General features: G+C 45.2%; 1 protein-coding gene and 1 long non-coding RNA gene across 3 annotated transcripts in view; one reads left to right on the top strand and one right to left on the bottom strand.

Annotated features, from left to right (window-relative positions):
* Positions 1-19,746, bottom strand: part of sncb (synuclein, beta) — a 122,331-nt gene that overhangs the window by 45,594 nt on the left and 56,991 nt on the right. For both annotated transcript variants that reach the window (XM_085995267.1, XM_085995266.1), the window contains exon 5: positions 14,708-14,809. In XM_085995267.1, the coding sequence (XP_085851393.1) occupies positions 14,708-14,809 (102 nt within the window). The remainder of the gene's footprint in view (positions 1-14,707; positions 14,810-19,746) is intronic.
* On the top strand, positions 341-14,289 carry LOC147113881 (uncharacterized). The gene is made up of 2 exons (XR_015079300.1): positions 341-620; positions 13,643-14,289. It is a non-coding gene; the product is annotated as an uncharacterized LOC147113881 (long non-coding RNA).

The following is a 19,746-nucleotide window of genomic DNA, read 5'->3' as shown; positions in this document are numbered from 1 at the left end:
GACTGTAATTTTGGAGTAGAGGTGTACTCGGTAATAGAAGAAATATGGGATGCAAAACCTTCAGTTGCTTGCAGGTACAGATCTCTTTTCAGTTGCTCAAATGTAACCTGCATTATAATTTCCTTCAGAGTCATGACATTATGGGGTTAATTATAATCCCCCAAAACGGGTGGGTTTGGTTCGGGTGAGCGGTTAAAAAGTTAAAAATCTGAAACAGGAACCCAACCCACCTTGATCCTGCCCACTTTTGGTTTTAACAGAGGAGGGATGAGGGTCGGGCGACCGATCCGTTCGCAGGAGGCGGGTCGTATGTTTGAATCTTTTAAGGAGGCTGTGGACCTTCAATTTAATGTTTTTTCTATTTTTCACCACAGTTGGCCGGGTTTCCTGGACCTTGGATTTCCTGGACCTGGGGAGGTGAGAAGGGCTGGATCCATAAGCCTTTACAGCACTGCTTGCGGGCCAGGAGGAGCAGCAGTGTTTCCAGCAGGCCCAACAAGCTTACCTGTAAAGTCCCACCCCCGTGATCTGTCTGCTTCCCTTATTTATTACTACTGAATTCTTTCTGAAGACCTAATCAACCCACCCTTTCCGATGTGTAATTTCTCCATCTCCCTCCTGTACGTCTCCTTGATTTGTGTCATAATGTAAATTTTTTAAGGTTATTTGTATGCAATGTCATTCACTTGGAGGCGGTCCAGAAGACCACATTAAAAGGAGAACTTTGCCCATTTCTTATCTGGCAATTGGACAAGATTTGGGGGGTTAGAGTAACCAGACCTCATGCAATGCTTAAGAATAAATCTTTGTCCCCAGAGATATTAATGGGTTTAAAGCCCCTTTTGCTATCTACTTTCATGTTTGCAAGCAAGAAAACAGATGATATTATAATGTGATGATGTCACTGTAATGGCACTGACTTCAGTGCTCAACATTTTACATTTTTGGTCTATTTGAACAATATAATAAAATGTCCATATGGCAATATACAGCTGATATTGGACTGTGGCTTTGTATACATAGGGCGCGATCTTGCCAGCCCTGAGGAGGCGAGTGTGGAGGCGGGACTGCCGGGAAAATGGCAGAATCTGGGGGCAGGTGCCCAACCTGCCCCCAACCTGCCTTCATGCCATCTTGCCAGGAGGCGGGTAGCCGACCCGCGTCGGGTCCCGTCTCTTTGGAGGCGGGAAGGGGATTAGTGTCCCTTATCTGCCTGTTAACAAATAGTAAACAGACAGATAAGAGGATTATCCCCATTTTACCCACACAAGTGCGGGCTTTCCGAAGGCTCCAAACCCTGCCAGGGTCACCGAGGTGAGCAGTGGGTCTGTGGGGGTCTGTGGGGTGCAAAAGTGCGCTGTGAAGGTGAGTGATGGGTGCAAGTGTGGAGAGGTGAGTATCTGAGGTAAGTAGAAAGTGACATTAAAAGTTTACTTACCTTTGTTTCTTCCTGCAGGCTTCAGTCAGTGGGGATGCAGAGAGTTTCGCACCTCCGCGGCAGAGATGACAGATGGCCGTTGCATTCTCCAATGCAACAACCATCTAATTTCTACAAAAGGTCTTGAATTCAAGAACTCATCAAACTACATATAATGTCAGTGTTTGACAGCTAAACAGAGCTGTCAACCGATGACAATTCATCTGTCAAAAAGTTCTCTGTAACCGGCTTTCCCTTAAATGGCCTGCTAAGCCCGCTGGCCAATCAAGGGAAAATAGCATGGGTTGACCAAAAGTTGATGGAGGCGAGACTGAAACCCGACAAGTCGGAGTCCCGCCTTCAAAAGCTCCCCATCGGCAAAATCCAGCCCTAAGTGTCTTCTACGCTGTCTGTATTTGTCTATCTGTGTCTGTCTCACTCTCTCTCTCTCTATTTAAACTGGAATATATCAGAGAAGGATCAGTATAATTTGAAAAAATCCTTAACATTTATTAATAATATACATCCTTGATATAAAGCACACAGATTTAGCCAGAAGATGATATGGCTAAGATATAGCAAGATCCAACAAAAGGTTGTGGATAGACCATAAAAGTTTATACCACAGAAGGAGGCCATTCGGCCCACCATGTTTGTGCTGGCTCTTTGCAAGAGAAATCCAAAACCAATTCCACTGCCCCACTCTCTCTTCATAGCTCTGTATCTTCTGCTTCAAATATTTATTCAATTGTTTTCCTTAAAAGATGCAATGGTCTCTGTCTCAATCAGTTCATGTGGCAAAGCATTCCATATTCCAACAATCTGCTGCAGAAACATAGAAACATAGAAACATAGAAGATAGGAGCAGGAGTAGGCCATTCGGCCCCTCGAGCCTGCTCCGCCATTCGATGAGATCATGGCTGATCATCCAAACTCAGTACCCCGTACCTGCCTTCTCCCCATATCCCTTGATACCTTTAGCTCTAAGAAATATATCTAACTCCTTCTTGAATATATTTAAAGACTTGGTCTCAACCGCCTTCTGTGGTAGAGAATTCCACAGGTTAACCACTCTCTGGGTGAAGAAATTCTTCCTCATCTCTGTCCTAAATGGCTTACCCCTTATCCTTAGACTATGACCCCTGGTTCTGGACTCTCCGACCATCAGGAACATTCTACCTGCATCTAGTTTGTCCAGACCTGTCAGAATTGTATAAGTTTCGATGAGATCCCCTCTCATTCTTCTAAACTCCAGCGAGTATAAGCCCAATCGACCCAATCTCTCCTCGTACGTCATTCCTGCCATCCCAGGGATCAGCCTTGTGAATCTTCGCTGAACTCCTTCCATGGCAAGAACATCCTTCCTCAGATAAGGTGACCAAAACTGCACACAGTACTCAAGGTGTGGTCTCACCAAGGCCCTGTACAACTGCAGCAGGTCATCCTTGCTCCTGTACTCAAACCCTTTTGCTATGAAGGCCAACATACCATTTGCCTTCTTCACCGCCTGCTGCACCTGCATGCTTACCTTCAGCGACTGGTGCACAAGGACACCCAGGTCTCATTGCACTTCCCCTTCTCCCAATCTATTGCCATTCAAATAATAGTCTGCCTTTCTGTTTTTGACACCAAAGTGGATAACCTCGCATTTATCCACGTTATATTGCATCTGCCACGCTTCTGCCCAATCACCCAACCTGTCCAGATCATCCTGGAGTTTCTCGGTATCCTCCTCGCAGCACACACGCCCACCCAGCTTTGTGTCATCTGCAAACTTGGAGATATTACATCTAGTTCCCTTATCTAGATCATTAATGTATATTGTGAATAGCTGGGGTCCAAGGACCGATCCCTACGGTACCCCACTAGTCACTGCCTGCCACTCGGAAAAAGACCCGTTAATTCCTACTCTCTGCTTTCTGTCCACCAACCAGTTCTCTATCCAAGTCAATACCTTGCCCCCAATCCCATGTGCCTTAACTTTACACGCTAATCTCTTATGCGGGACCTTATCGAAAGCCTTTTGAAAGTCCAAATACACCACATCTACTGGTTCTCCCTTATCTATTTTCCCAGTTACATCCTCAAAAAATTCCAGTAGATTAGTCAAGCACGATTTACCTTTTGTAAATCCATGTTGACTTTGTCCGATCCTGTCACTGTTTTCCAAGTGCTCAGCTATTACATCCTTTATAATGGACTCTAGCATTTTCCCCACTACCGATGTCAGGCTTACCGGTCTGTAATTCCCCGTTTTCTCTCTACCACCCTTTTTGAATAGTGGGGTAACATGAGCTACCCTCCAATCCATGGGTACAGTTCCAGATTCCAGCGAATGTTGGGAGATGATCAGCAATGCATCTACTATTTCTAGGGCCACTTCCTTAAGTACCCTAGGATGTAGATTATCAGGCCCTGGGGATTTATCGGCCTTCAATCCCATCAATTTCCCCAACACCATTTCCCTACAAATGCTGATTTCTTTCAGTTCCTCCCTCTCATCAGATCCTATGCTCTCCAACATCTCTGGGAGGTTATTTGTGTCCTCCTTTGTGAAGACAGAACCAAAATATGCATTTAATTGGTCTGCCATTTCTTTGTTCCCCATTATAACTTCCCCTGCTTCTGACTGCAACTGCTTCTGACTGCAAGGGACCTACACTTGATTTCACTAATCTTTTTCTCTTCACATATCTATAAAAGCTCTAACAGTCAATGTTTATGTTCCCTGCAAGCTTACTTTCATATTCTATTTTCCCCTTCTTAATTAATCCCTTTGTCCTCCTTTGTTGAATCCTAAACTGCTCCCAATCCTCAGGGTTACTGCTTTTTCTGGCCAATTTATATGCCCTCTCCTTGGAACTTATGCTATCCCTAATTTCCCTTGTTAGCCATGGTTGAGTCTCCCTTTTTGTTTTATTCTTATCCCAAACTGGGATGAACAACTTCTGTTGTTCATCCATGCGGTGTTTGAATGTTTGCCATTGCCTATCCACCATCAACCCTTTGAGTGACATTCCCCAATCAATCCTACCCAATTCGTGCCTCATACCATCGTAGTTTCCTTTATTTAAATTCAGGACCCTAGTCTCCGAGTCAACTACTTCATTCTCCATCCTAATGAAGAATTCTATCATATTATGATCGCTCTGACCCAATGGGCCTCGTACAACAAGATTGCTAATTAATCCTCTCTCATTACATAATACCCAGTCTAAGATGGCCTGATCTCTGGTTGGTTCCTCGACATATTGTTCCAGAAAACCATCCCATAAACATTCTAGGAATTCCTCCTCCACAGTATTTTTACTAATTTGGTTAGCCCAATCTATATGAAAATTAAAGTCACCCATGATGACTGCTGTGCCCTTATTGCACTCGTCTTTAATTTCCCGTTTAATGCCATCCCCAACCTCGGCATTACTATTTGGAGGTCTATATACCACTCCCACTAACGTTTTCTGCCCCTTGATATTTCTCCGTTCTACCCATACAGATTCCGCATCATCAGAGTTGATATCCTTCCTTTCAATTGTGTTAATCCCCTCTTTAACCAGCAATGCTACCCCACCTCCCTTTCTTTTTTGCCTATCCTTCCTAAATATTGAATACCCCTGGATGTTGAGTTCCCAGCCTTGGCCATCCTGGAGCCATGTTTCTGTAATCCCAATCAAATCATATTCGTTTACCTCTATTTGCGCAGCTAATTAATCCACCTTGTTCCGAATGCTCCTTGCATTAAGACACAAAGCCTTCAGGCTTGTTTTTTTAACGCTCTCAGACCTACATGAATTATTATTTACTGTGACCATGTTTGATTTAAACCGTTGAGTTCTTTGCCTTCTAATTTTGTTTTTCTCCTTCCTGTCTTTTGCTTTTTTCCTTGTTTCCCTTTCCTCTGTCTCCCTGCTCAGGTTCCCAACCCCCTGCCACTTTAGACATTTCTCCAAAGCTCCTTGCTCTCTCTGTTACAATTTAAAATTGATGACCCCTCATCACTGACTCCACAACCAGAGGAAATAGCCTTTACATATTCACTCTCTCATAAACTCTTCATAACTTTAAAAACCTCCATGAACTCTCCTCTTAGCTTTCTTTTAAATCTATCATCATAACTATAGCTTCCCATTCTTGACATCATTCTGGTGAATCTACACTGTAGATGCCTTGTGACTTTCATATTCTTTCTATAATAGGGCACCTAAAATACCTAAAGTGCTCTAGCTATAGCCTAATGCAATGTTTTGTACAAATGTATCTGTTACAAATTGGGCTTTGCCGTAGATAGCTTCTCGGCTTCAGTCGTGTCAGTCGTTCCCATTTGTAATCTGCACATCTTACTTTTACGGGAGTTAACTCACACTATCCTATATCTAATTGTACAATATTGTAACTCAGGGATGTAACAGTAACATCCTCTTGTGATCAAAATCAGATATTTGTGTCTTTCGCATGTCTGCTTCTTCAATTTAGCGACAGACCGAGTTACCATTTTGTGATGTGAGGCTTAATATGAATCAATAAATTCCTTTATTTCACAGTGAGTGAATATACAGAGTATTAGTTATGATCAGATTCACTTAGTCCAATCAGTGCAACTTAATTTCGCACAATGATACAAACAGACCATGCCAATGCTTCCTCACATCAGTGGATTATCTTGCTTGACTTAAAGAAGAGATTTTCTAACTGTTCCTCCAGTATTTCTGATCTCCAGAGCCTGTCTGAAGCCAAATTCCAGTGTCAGCTTTTAGTCCAACTGATGATCCGCCCGACCCAAGAGCAGAATCCAGCTGATTAAAATGGCAATGACATCTGCTGAGTTAAAATTAATAGAATTGTAGTAACAGTAAGTGTGAACAGTCACTGGAATGTTAAACTATCTTATCTCCAGCAACTTGGTTTAGAAGTCCTGTGTGAATCAAAGTCTACATTTCCTGGCCATGCTGTCCTGTGAATTTAACCCTGGCAAGCTAAGTTTAGCTCAATAGTAGCATTTTTAACATATATTACACTAAGGAGCCCCTTAGTTGCATAGTCAAAACTCTCAAATGTGACAGTGTTATTATTTCATTATATTTATTTCTACTATATGCCCCATTTAGAAAATCCAAAATGCTGTTGCCATTTTTTAAGGCTTTTTCTATCTGTACTTGCACTCTCAGGGAATTATATATTTGAATACCAAGGTCTCTCTGTTCATCCATATCCTTCAATGTCTTTGTCAAGTATATACTCTCATTTCTTGTTTTCCCTCCCAGATTAAATTGCACCTGCCCCAACTGCCCATTCTACTAACCTGTCTGCCTGTGAAGTATTTCACCATCCTCACTGCTGTTTTGTGTTGCCAGCAAACTTCAAGAATGTGCTCTAGTTGGCCAAGTCCAAATCATCTATATATACTGAGAACAAAAGTGGGCCCAGTACTGACCCTGGGGTCATCCCTTCTAACCCTTCTCCAATCCAGGCAACACCCACTGACCCTAAATCTTTATTTTGTCTGACAATCAACTTGCGATCCAAGCTGCTACATTTTTTCATAATGTATGCCTGAATTTTCTAACTAGCCTCATGTGAGACCACTTATTGAATGCCTTTGAACAATTCCTACATCTACTGCAGTCCTTGTATCTATCTAACCCAGCGGTGGGCAAAATACAGTCCGTGGGCCATATTCGGCCCACCAGTTCATTCTATCCGGCCCACTTGACCTCGAGCTGCATATTCGTCTGAGTCTTGTGAGGGGGGCTCCTAGGAGTGCTTGCTCAGGGTGACTGCGGCCTGGGAGTAGGATGCGACCCTGAACCAGGACAATTAAAAAAATAAAACTGCCAGGGCTGCTGCCATATGTCTGCTGCAGATCTGCTTCCCTTTTGTGTCTCGGAGCCGGCCTAACATCTGCCTGCGGCTCGCTCCCGCTCTGGCTCCGTGAACCACTTTTCTAAAACCCGCCAAATCCACCGCTCATCGCTGGCTGGTGGGGGCGCTCCTCCTCCGTCGAGTCATGGCTGCTCATCTCCACGAACCTTTTACCGAAGAAAGAGACCAGCACTGATTCTTTCCTCTCCTGGTACTCAGAGTACGACGACAGGGGAGTTCTCATCGCCGCCTTAGACACAGAAGTGGATCCCGGAGCATAAGAACTCCAGGTAACGCGCTTGTTGCTCAGGCCTTGCGAAGCCTCAGGTTCCCGTGCTCAGCACACTAAAAAGAGAACACCTCTTGCGTCGGAGACCCCGTAGACTCGAGCCACGTCGACTTTCAGTACAACATGTAATTGATCGATCAATCATTTCATTTATTTAATAACAGAAGATTTTACTATTTTACACTACATTTTGTGTATTTAAGATAGTATCTGACTACTATCTGAATTTATGTTTAAGTTTTGGTAATGTTTATGCAATGTTCCCTCTAATTTTTTTCCATGCGCGGTCCCTTTAAATTTGCTGCACGGCAGCACATGCGCAGTATCTCTTCCAGCAGCAGGGGCTGGGACCTCACGATTGGTGCGTGGCCGCCCACCTTAGGGGGAACATTTTTAAGTGGCACTCCAGCCCAAATAATTGCCCACCCTTGATCTAACCAGTCACTTATTCAAATTGTTTTATTAGGTTTGTCAAATACAACTTGTTTTTATAGATCCATGCTCCTTGATTAATTTATGCATTTCTAAATGTTCACTCATTTTATCTAACGTTATGAATTCCAAGGGTTTGCCCACAACTGATGCTAGACTACAGGAAACTTTTTATTATCCGGCACCGACGGGACCGACGTGGTGCCGGTTCATCAAAAATTCCAGATAACCGAAAGCTACAGTAAAAGATACGGAGCTGAGAGCTCCGTATAACGCAACAAACCCTGTTGCTTAGCAACAGGTTCAGAACAATGGCCATAAGTTCCAAGCATCTCTGTAGCTTAGCAACAGCTGCAGCCACACCCTTGCACAGCAACAGATCGAGGAAGACAAGTAATTAAACTTACCTGAACCTACTCCTGAATTTTGCCGGTTAACCGAGATTTCCGGTTATTTAGGTGCCGGTAAATCAAAAGTTTCCTGTAATTGGTCTATAGTTATCCAGTTTATTATTTTTTCTGTCCTTGAATAAAGGTATTATTACATTGACTCCTCTCCAGTACAACAGCACAATTGCATATTTATAAGGATTGAAAAATTGTGGCCAGACTTTTTAAATTCTTCTATGATTTCTATGAACAGCATCAAAGCCTGATGACTTAACCACCTTGCCTTTTGGTAATTATTTCAGAGCCAATTCCTTTTCTACAGTCATGTTTAACAATTGTTCTACATTCTCCTCTAGTGCACCTACATTCACACTTGCACCACCATTTATAAAAACTATTCCAATGTAGGAATTAACGAATTCCTACGAACAACTGAGATCGACACAGGAGAGCAATTAAACAGGTCTTTACTCAAAGGAGATGCCACAGGGACTGCCTGGGCAGCCCCGTGGTTTGCGACGCGACGTCATCGCGTTTGCCCGCGTTTTCCCGCGGTCTTAAAGGGGCCACGCCCCGTACATGCAAACTCTATATACAAAACACAGTAATGCCTAACACAATGGTACAGGTTTAGGCTGGTGTTAGAATATCGTTAAAGAGAATTATATACAGTTATCCAGAGTCATTCAGTGGTTCTGCCACATGTGCCCCCCCAGAATTCGCTTTAACGGACAAAGTCAAACGGTGAGGGGGTCTGACAAGCCTGTCAGAACGACTCCTGTACTCTCGAGACAAAGGCTGCTGGGCGGCTGGCGGTTTGGCGGGCGGTCGCACTTGATCTGCCGTAACGACGATGGGTGGCCGACCCCGTCTCGGCGGTTGTGCTGTCTCAACGGGGCGGTCGAGGTCTAAATGCATTGGTTTTAAGCGGTCGACCGAAATGTGGTCCGGTTTACCACCGACATCTACCGTGAAGGTTTTGTCCCCTGCTTCCAACATGCGGAAGGGTCCGGTATATGGGGCCTTGAGCGGATCCCTACGTGCATCATGGCGAATAAAAATGTACTCCGCCTTGTTAAGCTCCGTGGGAACGTGTGACCTCTGCGGCCCGTGGTGCGAAGTGGGCACCGGTGCGAAACATCTGGCCGCCTCTTGGTGACTAGCAAGCTGGGCAGACGTGGACCATGGCTCTGTCGATGTTGGTAGGAAGTCCCCTGGGACTCACAGCGGCTGACCATAGACAAGCTCCGCTGATGAAGAGCGAAGGTCTTCTTTGGGGGGCGTGCGAAGGCCCAACAGGACCCACGGTAGTTTGTCTGCCCATCCAGCGTCCTGGAGGCTGGCCCTCATGGCGGCTTTCATTGAACGGTGGAAGCGTTCGCAGAGGCCATTCGCCTGTGGGTGGTAGGCTGTGGTGCAGTGTAATTTGACACCGAGTCCTTGGGCCACTGCATTCCAGAGTTCGGAGGAGAACTGCGGTCCCCTGTCCAACGAAATATCTGCGGGCACTCTGAAATGGGCAATCCAGGAGGAAATGAACGCCCTGGCCACGTCCGCCGAAGTAGTGGATGATAGGGGGACCGCCTCTGGCCATCTGGTGGTGCGGTCAACCATGGTCAGGATGTGTGAAAAACCATGGGAGGGTGGGAGTGGTCCTACCAGGTCCATGTTGACATGGTCAAAACGTTGCTCTGGAACTGTGAAGGTGGCCAACGGAGCTTTGATGTGGCGCTGTACCTTAGCCTTTTGGCAGACCACGCAGGTGTTGGCCCAGTCGCGGACATCTTTGTGCATGCCATGCCATACGAATTTCGCTGACATCAGTTTCTGAGAGGCCTTCATTCCAGGGTGTGACAACCCATGTATGGCGTCGAACACTTTGCGGCGCCAGACGACCAGCACGACAGGGCGAGGATCCTGTACGGAGACGTCACACAACAGCGTGGTACCTGCCAAATGGAACTTGACGTTGGCCAACTGGAGGCCAGTGATGGCCGTTCTGTAAGCCTGGACTTCCGGGTCTGAGGCTTGGTCCGCTGTCATGAGGGCGTAGTCGATGCCCAAATGAACCGTATTGACGATCGCGCGGGAGAGGCAGTCTGCCACCAGTTTGTCCTTACCGGCCACGTGCCGTATATCCGTGGTGAATTCGGATATGTAGGTCAGTTGACGCTGCTGTTGGGCTGACCACGGTTCGGCGGTCTTGGACATGGCAAAGGTCAGCGGCTTATGGTCCACAAAGGCGGTGAAAGGGCGTCCTTCCAGAAGGAAACGAAAATGGCGGATGGCCAGAAAAAGGTCGAGCAACTCCCGGTTGAATGTGCTGTATGCTCTCTCGTTCTGCCGTAGTTGACGGCTGAAGAATGCCAATGGCTGCCACGTCCTGTTCACCCACTGCTGTTGCATGGGACCGACTGCATAGTCCGACGTGTCGGTGGCGAGGGCGATGGTGGCTCCTGGCAGTGGGTCGCCAGCATAGTCGCGCTGGCTAAGGCGCTTTTGGTGTCGGCGAACGCTCGGGCCATGTCATCCATCCAGTCTACCAGGTTCTCGCCAGTCTTGCCCTTGAGGGCCTCGTACAGGGGCTGCATGAGTAGTGCCGTCTTAGGCACGAAACGGTGGTAAAAGTTTACCATGCCTAGGAATTCCTGCAGGGCCTTTATGTTCTGTGGGCGTGGAAAGGATGTCACTGCCTCTACTTTCGAAGGTTCAGGAACCGCTCCCTCTGAGGTGATGCGATTCCCCAGGAAATCAATTTGGTGCAGGTCAAACTGACACTTGGCCGGGTTGATAATCAGGCCGTGTTGGCTGAGGCATCGAAAAAGGGTGCGTAGGTGACAGGTATCTTCTTCCTTAGTAGGACTGGCAATTAGAATGTCATCTAAGTAGATGAAGAGGAACTTGAGGTCCCGCAGCACGGAGTCCATCAGGCGTTGGAAAGCCTGGGTAGCGTTCTTTAATCCAAACGGCATTTGTAGAAACTCGAAGAGGCCAAATGGGGTGATGACTGCGGTCTTCTGGACATCTTCTGGATGAACTGGGACCTGGTGGTAGCCCCGGATGAGGTCGACTTTAGAGAACACCACGTTGTTCCCTGCCAAATGGGCAGAGAAATCCTGGATATGGGGTATCGGGTACCGATCAGGAGTGGTGGCATCGTTTAGGCGTCGATAGTCGCCACATGGCCACCATCCGCCGCCAGGCTTCGGGACGATATGGAGGGGCGAAGACCAGGGACTATTTGACTGGCGAATAATCCCTAACCGTTCCATGGTTGCGAACACCGGCTTTGCGACCGCCAGCTTGCCAGGTTCCAGGCGCCGGGCCCGCGCGTAGACTGGGGGGCCGTTGGTGGTGATGTGGTGTTCCACACCATGTTTCGTGGCTGTGGAGGAGAACGTGGGTCTTCTCAGGTCGGGGAATTCGCTGAGCAGGCGAGAGAACTCATCAGGAGTCGGGAACGCACAGGAGACAGTGCGTGACGTAGTGTTACTGCGGTAACACGGAAGAGAATTAAAAGTTGCTGCGTTGATCAGCCGTCGGTTCCTAACGTCGACCAGGAGGCTGTTGGCGCACAGGAAATCCGCACCGAGGAGGGGCTGGGAAACTTTGGCCGCAACAAACTCCCAGTGAAAATGTTGCCCCCCGAGGCACAATTCCACTCGCCGTCTGCCGAAGGTCCGAATAGTTCCGCCATTGGCCGCTTCAAGGGCGGGGCCGTGATTCCCCGTCTGCACATCGAGTGCGGACGCGGGTAAAGTGCTGCACTGCACTCCGGTGTCGCACAGAAAACGACAACCGGAGAGAGTATCGGTGATGAACAGCAATTTTCCCGCGTTGCCGACCACCATCGCGGCAGCGGGGTGCCCGTTAGACCCATCCCTCCGTGGTCGCAGTGTCAGATGTTGTTTTTTTTGGGGAAAACTGCAGGGAGGGCGGCAACGCTTCGCCTTCGCGCCAAACTGCGCATGGTAGACATGCAGCCCAGCAGGCTGATGAGCTGGGGTGGCGTCTGCGGGGGATGGGTGCCTCGTGGCGGCGCAGTACTGCCGAGTTACAGCGAAAATTTTGTCAGCCTCCACAGTGAGTGTTGCGCAGTCTTCTATTTCAGATCTGGCCAGGGCAGCTTGTACCTGTTCAGGCAGTTGGCTGAGGAAAATCTCGCGGAATAGGAAACATTCCCATTCTGAGCCCAGGAGTGTGAGCATTTGGCTCATCAACTCTGAAGGCTTGGAGTCCCCGAGCCCGGGCATAGCGAGTAATCGACGGGCGCGCTCCGATTTTGTGAGCCCGAAAACCTGCAGTAACCGCGCTTTGAGGGTTTCATACTTGCGCTCCGTTGGGGGGTTTTCGAGGAGGCTGACGATCCGAGAGGCGGTAGAGCTGTCGAGTGCGGAGACCACATAAAGATATTTGGCCTGATCTGCATCGATGTTCCTCAGGGCGAACTGGGCCTCGACCTGAATAAACCATGAGGGCGCTTGCTGCTCCCAGAACTGCGGTAGCTTTAGTGAAACGGTGTTTGCTTCCATGCTGTGCTCTTCTTTTGTGAAAACGTTCACAAAAATGGGGTCACCAATGTAGGAATTAACGAATTCCTACGAATAACTGAGATCGACACAGGAGAGCAATTAAACAGGTCTTTACTCAAAGGAGATGCCACAGGGGCTGCCTGGGCAGCCCCGTGGTTTGCGACGTGACGTCATCGCATTTGCCCGCGTTTTCCCGCGCTCTTAAAGGGGCCACGCCCCGTACATGCAAACTCTATATACAAAACACAGTAATGCCTAACACAATGGTACAGGTTTAGGCTGGTGTTAGAACATCGTTAAAGAGAATTATATACAGTTATCCAGAGTCATTCAGTGGTCCTGCCACACCAAAATATTTATTTAATATCTCCATCATCCACAATTAGACTACCTCTTCATCCTTGAATGATCCTACCCTCTCTTTAACTATTCTTTTACTTTTTATATGCTAATAAAATCCCTTGTTTCCTTTTATATTATCTGCTTGCCTTTTTCTCATATTCCCTTTTATCCCGTCTGATCTCCCTCTTCAACTCCCCACTACACTTTTTTTTAGTTCGTTTATGGGATGTGGGCGTCGCTGGCAAGGCCAGCATTTATTGCCCATCCCTAATTGCTCTCGAGTAATAGTAATCATGATTATCTTTGGTATTGTTAGCCTTAACTTATCATATGGCTCTCTTCTAAATTACCGTTTTGTTTTACTTTCTCGATTTATCCACAGATTCAAACCCCACTTCAGCGCAACATCTGAACTGTCACTTCAGTACAGTACTAAGGGACTGCTGCATTGTCAGAGAAGTTGACCTTTGGACCAAGGCCCTATCAAGTGAACATTCAAGATTGCATGGCACTGCCCTGCTGTGTGCAAAATGGCTGCCGTGTTTGCCTACATCAGAACAATAACTGCAATTCAAAGTAATTGTTTGTGAAGCACCGTGGGGTGCACTGACAGATATGTTTCGACATTATATAAACGCAGCTTGTTTCTTTCTTCCCTCTATTTGATAAGTACATAATTACTAAAAGAACTCTAGGGTGAAGCAAAATAAGTATAACTTGCACACTGAATGTGAATATACAACTAGTTCCAAAGTATTAATTTTATTCTGTGCAGGGCAATACTAAAATGATTATTTTATAGTTAGAAATGACAATGATGCACTTGACTGTAGATCATATGTTACCACTAATACTACTTCCAGTGTTAACGATGTTCAACTACAAATAATCGACTGTATTTAACACCACACACGCGGTATAATTCTTCAGTACTTTATGATATATCTGTTGTTGTATAATATCATTACAACTGGTCTTATGCTCTAGTTTCATTGTATAATCATAATAAAGCTGTTTACATGCCTTGAATTTTCATATTTTCATTCACTTAAGTAACAATATATTGATTACTCATATTCTAATTATATTTTTGTGTGTAGAATACAGAATTACTTTTTGGGGAATTTTTCTATTAGTTCCCTCATGAAGCAGATTTTCTAAATCAGTTGTGACTTTGTCACTTCTTGTCAATCATCAGTTATTAGAGCTATAAATAGTGTTTCATAAATATCCACAAAGTATCTTTTGTCTGATCAATCATTTTCTATGGGCTTTTGGCTAAAGATACTCCTCAAAGCAGTGTTATGTGATGTAGATTCAAGTTATACCCTGTTTCTCCTCAAAGAGTGAAAAGCTGCCCTAAGTTTTCAATGCCAGTTGTTCCAATAGAATAATTACTTTACATGTTTACATCAGTCATCTATAGTGAAATATGTGACTATTTTACCTGTGGAGCCTCTTCATAAGCTTCAGGTTCAACTTCACCTTCTGGTTCCACTGTATTTTCCCCTATGGTTTCTTCAACAGCTTCTTCCCCAACCTCTTCAGGCTGTCAATAAGAGAAGAAAATAAATATATACTCACAAATTTACACACAAAATAACATCACTTGAAGATACGATTATAGCCATAAGGGGCAATTTTAACGCTGCCCACTTTGCGGAAACTGGCAGTTAAAATCACCCCTGGGACTCCCACACCGATCTCACATGTTCCAATTTTAACCTGCTCTTCTGAGCAGGTGAGAAGGGCATCTGCTGGAAACCACTGGGGTCCTTCTTTAAATATGCTGATCGGGCTCCGCTGACAGCATTGGGACCCGACTATTACTTTACCAGATACCAGCTGGGGAAGCTATTTTGTGGCTTTCTCCCCAGGCCAACATGGTGGGAAGAGGAATTGGGTCGGACGAGGCCCAAACAGTTAAGATTTTATAAAATAATTTTTTTAACTTTCCTTGTGGGACCTGGGGAAGTAGGAGTGTTCCTCCGAGCCCCACAAGGAAAGTTTAGACCTCCCGTGCCCTGGCTTGCCTTCATCCCCGTGATGTACCAGTGTGCCGGGGACCATTCCTTTGGTTCCCAGCAGTGGCTTCTCGCCCACTGGCCTGCTGCCGCTTTTCGCTGACTTTGGGCGAGGGGCTGACAGAGACTATGCAGAAAACGCCCAGGTGTTTAATTCTCCTGCTGCCAAGTGAGAGATGGTTTGTTGCCAGCCTCGGCTCCTGCCCATCCGACTCCCGTTTCAAGTTCAAATCACGGCTATAATGTCTTCCAAATCTTTATCAAAAGGGAGGACTCATTTTGCAAGGTATATATATCCCTATCCCACGGTATTTCTAATGGGCTGAGGGTGAGGTGGGCAAATTTCCCTCTGCACATTTTGCTCTGTATATGTAGGCCAGGCTTACATCTTAATTTTTATTTTATAATAACTTTAAAGAGACAACTGGAGCATAGATTCTGATGCTAATATAGAGCAGTATTCAATTGGGTCTGTCACTTTAAGACCACAAAATGTATTCCCTGTGCGAAAGGGAATAGGCACATCCTGAAGTCAATTAGAGGACACCTGTTGTGCAGAAGGGCATTTGTTTTTAGATTGGCAGCTGTGTGTATCTTTGGTTCTTCCCTTTGGTTTTCTAGCTCCTATTTATAAAACCTTTTTTTATTATTTTTATAATTAGGACAAGATATTTTCAATAGTCTTGCCTGTTAATTTAAAAACTCAGTTTGCTTGTGTCTGCTTTAAGAATTACTTCAATCTTCATCCATGAGGCTTCCAGAGCTGAAAATCAGTGACAAAGGATTTTTAAGTCTCTTTTTTTTATTAATTAATCATTCTGACAACTAAATTTCCTTTGCCACTTTTGAAAGATTCAAATACTTTCCATTAAAATAGACTAAAAGACATTTAATTTTGAATATTGTATTGACGGTTTAGGGAAATTTGAGCCTATGCTTGAAAGATTCATACATAATACTATCAGTACTATCTAAGGAGCAAAAGAGTCCATTGGGAGTGGCCAGTGCCGATTTAGAAGCAAGAAGTGATGTTGTATGTCACTGATCAGCTAGAATTCATTCAGGAGCTAACTAAACTACTTGATGAGGATTATCCAGAGGATAACATTTATTTGGATTTTCAAAAGGCACTTCATAATGGTCCACATGCAAGACTTTTAAAGAGGGTAAATATTGATGGGATTAATTACAATGAACTAGATGAATTTAAAAAACTGGTTTAACAATTGAAAGCAAAAGGCATTGATGAATGGTTAAAGCCTTTATCTGGGGAACAGTGATGAATGAAATTCTGCGTGGGACTGCTTTGGACCTGTTGTGATTTTTCATTAAGATAGCAAGCAGGTTATTAATTTTGTGTTAAAATCATTGGATGTTATTAGTTTTGCACTTTTAATCATAGAATGATAGATAACAATTAATTAATGATTATTCTCAATGAGAAAAAATGCCTTTATTCAAGTTGATAATGCAACTTGAAGGTAGAAGTTTGTAGTGTCAGGTCCCAATGCAGTTTAATGTTAAAGTGAATGCTGTGCTTTCATGATTAACCTTAATATACATATATCAATGTTTTTCAGAGCTCCTGTTAAATATATGAATCATGATGTTTCTTTAATCCTCTTCTAAACTGTGGCCTGGGATTATGGTTTTAAACACAGAACTGTGTTAAAATAAAATCTGTTTATGCTAATTTGTACACACAGATTCAGCCCTGACAGTCATTACAGCACAATAAAAAGGAACGGTGGACATAATATCATGCAAACTGATAATTATTCACTGCGATATATCCATTAGATACCAAACTTAACATAGGCAAATGTACTTTTCTTTAAACCACTGAAACAGGCTTTCACTTTCTCTTCCTGTCACATCACATTGTCTCGCTGAGTACTTACAGTTTCAAAGCTGATTCTAGCTAGGAGGCATGGTGTGGAGATGCCGGTGTTGGACTGGGGTGGACAAATGTAAGAAGTCACACAACGCCAGGTTATAGTCCAACAGTTTTATTTGAAATCACAAGCTTTTGGAGCACTGCTCCTTCATCAGGTGAAGTGGAGAGATGCATAAAGACACAGCTTATATAGTCAGAGAATAATGCCAGGTGATTACAGGTAATCTTTCTAACTGCCATTTATCACACCTCGGCAGAGAGATAATCACAGCAATCAAAGGTGTGAATGGTGTCCAAACAGGTCAGTCAGGAAAACATTACATCAAAGAACAATGAGGTGGGGTCACAAGGGGTCAAATGTTGCAGATGCTGGGGTCTGTATGAAAAACAAAAAACAGACAAAAAAACATTTTTTTTGCTGGAAATCACAGCAGGTCCGGCTGCATCTGTGTAGAGAGAACAAGCCAACGACGACTTGAGTCTGGATGACCCGATGTCAGGTGGGGTTACATATAGCGTGACATGAACCCAAGATCCCGGTTGAGGCCGTCCTCATGAGTGCAGAACTTGGCTATCAGTTTCTGCTCTACGATTTTGCGTTGTCGTGTGTCTCGAAGGCCGCCTTGGAGAATGCTTACCCGAAGATCGGAGGCTGAATATCCTTGACTGCTGAAGTGTTCCCCAACTGGGAGGGAACACTCCTGCCTGGTGATTGTTGCGCGGTGTCCGTTCATCCGTTGTCGCAGTGTCTGCATGGTCTCGCCAATGTACCATGCTCCGGGGCATCCTTTCCTGCAACGTATGAGGTAGACAACATTGGCCGAGTCACATGAGTATGTACCATGTACCTGGTGGGTGGTGTCCTCACGTGTGATGATGGTATCTGTGTTGATGATCTGGCATGTTTTGCAGAGGTTGCCGTGGCAGGGTTGTGTGGTGTCATGGTCGCTGTACTCCTGAAAGCTGGGTAATTTGCTACAAACGATGGTCTGTTTGAGGTTAGGTGGAGAAACTACGCCATGTTCTTCGCAGCCTTCAACATGTCATCGATGACGACGAAGACCTCGCTAAGGCCATCCCCACGCCTCCACTACTCGCCTTCAAACAGCCGCCTAACCTCAAACAGACCATCGTTCGCAGCAAATTACCCAGCTTTCAGGAGAACAGCGACCATGACACCTCACAACCCTGCCACGGCAACCTCTGCAAGACATGCCAGATCATCAACACAGATACCATCATCACACATGAGGACACCACCCACCAGGTATATGGTACATACTCATATGACTCGGCCAATGTTGTCTACCTCATACATTGCAGGAAAGGATGCCCTCGGAGCATGGTACATCGGCGAGACCATGCAGACACTGCGACAACGGATGAACGGACACCGCGCAACAATCGCCAGGCAGGAATGTTCCCTCCCAGTCGGGGAACGCTTCAGCAGTCAAGGACATTCAGCCTGCGATCTTCGGGTAAGCATTCTCCAAGGCGGCCTTCGAGACACACGACAACGCAAAATCGTAGAGCAGAAACTGATAGCCAAGTTCTGCACTCATGAGGACGGCCTCAACCGGGATCTTGGGTTCATGTCACACTACATGTAACCCCACCTGACGTAGGGTCATCCAGACTCGAGTCACCATTGGCTTGTTCTCTCTACACAGATGCGGCCGGACCTGCTGTGATTTCCAGCAAAAAAAATGTTTTTTTGTCTGTTTTTTGTTTTTCATACAGACCCCAGCATCTGCAACATTTGACCCTTGTGACCCCACCTCATTGTTCTTTGATGTAATGTGTTCCTGACTAACCTGTTTGGACACCATTCACACCTTTGATTGCTGTGATTATCTTTCTGCCGAGGTGTGATAAATGGCAGTTAGAAAGATTACCTGTAATCATCTGGCATTATTCTCTGACTATATAAGCTGTGTCTTTATGCATCTCTCCACTTCGCCTGATGAAGGAGCAGCGCTCCGAATGCTTGTGATTTCAAATAAAACTGTTGGACTATAACCTGGTGTTGTGTGACTTCTTACACTAGCTAGGAGGGGTATGTAAATTTAATTGAAAACCCAAGGCTGTATTTTTTCCATTTACTACCTATAGGAAAGATGTATATGTGAGTTTAAAGCAGGAAACACATGTAGGTACTAAAACACGCTGCACCATTTTGCATATCCTGATGTAGTGGACCAGTTATACTAACAGTTAATTTTAATGCCAAGTGGTTTTAAATGTGTATCAATCCAAAAATGGTGGTATAACTCAAGAGGGAGCTCAGTGATCTGTGAATCGCATTATGAAAAGATAAGGGTGATAACCTTTGGCCTGCCCCAAATCTGGATGGGGTGGGGAAGTAGAGCAAATTAAAAATGTATTAGAACAGGCAGCCTAGGAAGATGGTGGAAGCATATAGTATTGATTCATTCAAATGTAAATTAGGTATATTTCGTATGGAAAGTTATTTTTTAGGTGACAATATATGAGTAATTTGAGACATGACATGGTAGGGGGGATACTTGGGAGTAAGAGATGACTATAGACCTATGGTTCCCAAAC

Source organism: Somniosus microcephalus, chromosome 8, assembly GCF_052327205.1.
Source record: "Somniosus microcephalus isolate GS21.2 chromosome 8, FLI_Smic_1.0, whole genome shotgun sequence".
NCBI classification, from domain to species: domain Eukaryota; kingdom Metazoa; phylum Chordata; class Chondrichthyes; order Squaliformes; family Somniosidae; genus Somniosus; species Somniosus microcephalus.
The sequence above is the reverse complement of the archived record's forward strand: the minus strand, read 5'-3'. Positions and strand labels throughout refer to the sequence as shown.